We start from the raw sequence: 4,168 nt of genomic DNA, 5'->3' as shown, positions 1-4,168 counted from the left end.
TGGCCCTCTGCTCAAATTATTACTGGGAGATCTCTGTTCTACCAAATCTCTAGTTTTGAACTGATAGCTAGGAAAGCTAGCATGTCATTATGAAGTTTGAAAACAGGCCAGGGACCTAACGTACCACGGAGAGCTTCAGCTGACTACTCTTACCATGTTGCAGTAAGGCCCCTGGAAGGGGAAGAATTCTTTCTAGGAAGGCCATCCTCACTCCTCTGTGCTATTCCCATGGTGTTTTGACATGCCCACAACTGCACCCATGGGCAGCCTGGGCTTCGTAGTATACTGACCCTAGGAGGAGAATGGAGGATGCAACTGATTTATGTTGTTTATTTTTAGATTCTGCCTATTCAGAGCGTGGGGGTGGACTCTTGGCCCTTTAAACTCCCTTTTAGTTCTACTGCCAATTATCTGAAAAGAAGTCGAAACCTCAGTTGTGTGCCAAAGACAACTGTTGGATTTCTGTGAGCTGTGGACAAAAGCTATGTAGATTTATAAGCGCTAGTCTCCACATCCAACTTTGACAAAAGTCTTTTGTGGGATAAAGGGTTAAGAAAAGATAACAAAAGGATGATGGCCTGTTTTCAAAATGTATTTGACTTGGTCTTTCAAGACCGGGTCTGAATTTTTAAGAGCCATTTTAGTGACATTTGGTGGTAGTAAGCATTTACAAGTGTGTGTGTGTGTGTGTGTGTGTGTGTGTGTGTGCGCGCGTGTGTGACTGTGTGTGTGTGTGTGTGTGTGTGTGTGTGCGTGCGCGCGCGCGCGCGCGTGTGACTCTGTGTGTGTGTGTGTGTGTGTGGTTGTTCCCTTTTGGCACTTCCTGCAGAGCCTGCAGGATGCCATCTCCAATAAAAGCTCTGCAAGCAGAGGGTGATAAGACAAGAGAGACAGGAGACCAAAGAGTAGAATAATATGTTTTCTTTAACATTAGCTTCTCAAACCCTACATAAAGATATACCTGAGAGGCTTCTAAAATCCTATTTTAGAAACACTGGAAATTATGTTCCTTGATGTCCTTTTGTTTTGTTAATACGTATTAAACCTTTTTCAGATGTTAGAACTGTGAAAGCAAAGGCCAAAGCTAAGGAAAAGAGCCTTGACTCCTTTTCGTGGGGTGGGAGGAAGAGGATTATATCTGAGTGGAACTGAAGAATTGGCTTTTAAATCCACAAAGCTGGGTGAATCTCCTAAAAGCCCTTCCCCAGCTTGGTAGGAAAGATGGGTGTTTGAGCACGAAACAAGTCCAGGGCTGGCTCACTTTTTTTCCCTCTGCTGGGGAACTCGCACAGCAACACTGGGGCACACAGCTGTCTCCAGTTCTTGAGGGCAGCATATGAGCTTGGAGTCAAACCCACACATCCTGCTGTCTCCTTGGCCCTGCCTGAAGAACCAGTTGAAAGGACAACCTCAATGCTTCAGTACTGAATCCCTCTTACACTCAATTCACTCCACCCAAAGTAGTGTTATAAGGTGGCTCCTTATAGTTTTATAATTGCTGGAAAATTCAAAGAGATATTTTATTCTCGGCCTCATCTATTTCCATGTAAGGTGTGTTGCTGCTCTCTCCTTTTGGGTGAAAGAACCTGTCTCACGGCTGGCCATTCCTGGCACTCCCTTACCCGCCTCAGGCCAGGTGAAAGAGAGTGAAACCAATTAGGTTCACTTCCTCATTGTTTTTACTATGAGGAAGACCAATCAATCAAGAAAGTACTTTGCAGTCAAGTACTTTTCCCTTCAGACACTTAAAGTAGCTTTCCTGGAATGTGAACTTTGTCATTAGCCCCACTGCAACCCCACCTGTCCCCAGACTAACAGGCTTGTGTGGACTTGTGAGGATGTGCTTTCTCCTACCAGGTGTGTGTGTGGGGGAAGCCCACACCAACTGAGCTTGCCATCAGATATGGAGACTTGACCTTGTAGGAGCATTTGGCTTGCAAAGGAGGCCAAGGTGTGGGGAGTGGGCGAGATGAGAAGGAAAGCCACCCTCCTTGCTTCTCACAGAAAAGGGCAGCACAGGCAGCCAAACCTCCTCCCTCTCCTGCAAATGGCCAGCAGGGATGATGTCAGGAAGGGCAGGACCTCTGAACACTCCCTGGCTATCTGCTCAGCCCCCCAACAGTCTTGTCTGGGACCCTTCACCTGGGCCTCCGCTTCCCAGGTGCCATGTATGCCCATTGCCCCTCCCCCTCCCCACCCCCACACTCCTCGAGGCCACCTCTCCCCAGCGCAGAAGGCCTGAGCGCCCGAGTGCCCCCAGTCTGCGCTAACAGTAGAGGGACATTCTGCTCCTGCGCATGGCCTCGCTGATCAGGTACGCAGGGCTCAGCTCCGGCTCCTCCGTCATGATGGCAATGTTCTGCCATTCGCCCGTCTGGCTGGACCTCTTGATGGTGTCCACCACGCACAGGGCATACAGGCAGTCATCGAAGGTGGCAGCCATGGTGAGAGGCCGTCCGTCCCACGTGCGCCGGTCGTCCTGGTCCTGGAAGGCCTGGCGCACGGCCTGCATCATCTTGATAGTGCCGCGCAGGTAGGGCGAGGGGATGTCGCTGAAGGCCTTCTCGGGCAGCAGGGAGTTGCTGACAGGCGTGGCGTCCTGCAGCAGCAGCTCCTGCTCCGGGGCGCTGTTGCGCTGCCCGTACAGGTCTGTGCCCACCGCCAGTAGGCGCCCGGCCGAGCCCACCACGGTCACGTCCTGCTTGAACTCGCCCGGCACATTGAAGTTGAGGGTGACGGTGCAGCACACCCCGCCCTCCAGCACCATCTGGAAGGTGCAGAAGTCGTCGCTGGTGATCTGGCGGATGCCCTTGATGTGGTCGGTCTGCTTCACGAAGGTCTTAAGCAGCCCGTGGACCTTGACGGCCTTCTGGCCGGTGAGGAAGGTGAGCAGGTCGATTATGTAGGTGCCCACGGAGTGCAGGCCACCGCCGCCCATCAAGTCGTCGCAGCTCCAGTTGTACTTCTTGCCCAGCAGGCTGCCGCTGTGCACCTGCACCTCGCACACCAGCAGCTCACCCACGTAGCCCTCCTCGATGAGCTGCTTCATGCGCACGAAGGCTGGCAGGAAGCGCAGCACGTTGCCCATGATGCTCATGAGCTTGGGGTAGTAGTGGGCAGCTGACATCATGCGGAAGGCGTCCAGGGGCGTGGCCGTGCGGTCGCAGATGACGTTCTTGCCAATGCCTGCGGGCGGGAGGAAAAACAGCGGATCAGGGCGCTGGAGGAGAGGGAGCAATAGGGGGCGCTGTCGCCCACAGGCATTAATTCTTGGACCCGGAACCGGACCCGGAACCAGACCCGAGCGGATATCCTTATTACAATTTAAGTATTTTATAACATGTTTTATTTATGCAAAAATAATAGATTCTGTAGATTTCAATATTATCTGTTCAATTGTTAAGTAAGATCTACTTAATTTTAGTATTAAACCATTGGCCTTAATTTCAATATTGATTTATTTTATATTTATTTTATATTATATTTAATAGCCTATATTTTAGAAATATTTTTAAATGTTTTAAAATATTTCAAATATAATATAAAATGCCTCATTTAATATTTTACATATGTAAGTCTAACATTTTATATACAAATGTTACTTGTAAAATACTTATATATTTAAAATATTTAAATATAATATATTTAAATATAAAATATAAGAATTCTATTAAAGTATACAATATAATCTTTTTACATATGAAATGTTTTATTAAAATTATCCTACATATGAAATGTTTTATGTCTTATTTTATATGTAAAATATAATTTTTATTTAAAATGTATTATTAAAAATATCATATGTAGAGAAAAGAACAGGGTCTCGGGCCGGCTGAGTGGCGCGTTGGTTAAGAGTTGGCTTGGGACACCAGCTCTGAGCAGCAGGGCCCTGGTTCAGATCCCACATGAGGGCCAGTGACGCTGGGCCTTCTACAGCTAAGATGGTGAACAACAGCTGGATGTGGAGCTGGGCTGCAGTGAGTCACGGCCAAGGCGTAGGCTGCAGTGAAGCTGCAGTGGGCTGCCATAAGCTACTGTGAGTGGCTGGCAGGTGGTGAGAGTGGCCAAGAGCCGCTGTGAGCGGCCGTCCAATAGCTGGCTACGGATCTGCCTCGCCCGGGAAGAGCACAATGATAATACCAACATGGGCCAGTGAAGCGACGTCCTC

General features: G+C 48.8%; 1 protein-coding gene across 1 annotated transcript in view; it reads right to left on the bottom strand.

Moving 5' to 3' along the window:
• Window positions 1–786: 786 nt before the first annotated feature.
• The window catches only part of GFOD1 (Gfo/Idh/MocA-like oxidoreductase domain containing 1), a 40,385-nt gene continuing 37,003 nt past the window's right edge, over window positions 787–4,168 (bottom strand). Inside the window, exon 2 of the mRNA XM_019628840.1 lies at window positions 787–3,186. Within this exon, the coding sequence (XP_019484385.1) occupies window positions 2,267–3,130 (864 nt within the window). The 5' untranslated portion in view covers window positions 3,131–3,186 and the 3' untranslated portion in view covers window positions 787–2,266. The remainder of the gene's footprint in view (window positions 3,187–4,168) is intronic.

The sequence above is a fragment of the Hipposideros armiger genome, unplaced genomic scaffold, assembly GCF_001890085.2.
Source record: "Hipposideros armiger isolate ML-2016 unplaced genomic scaffold, ASM189008v1 scaffold_812, whole genome shotgun sequence".
Lineage (NCBI taxonomy): Eukaryota > Metazoa > Chordata > Mammalia > Chiroptera > Hipposideridae > Hipposideros > Hipposideros armiger.
Note: the sequence above shows the minus strand (reverse complement) of the source record. Positions and strands in the feature narration are given on the sequence as shown.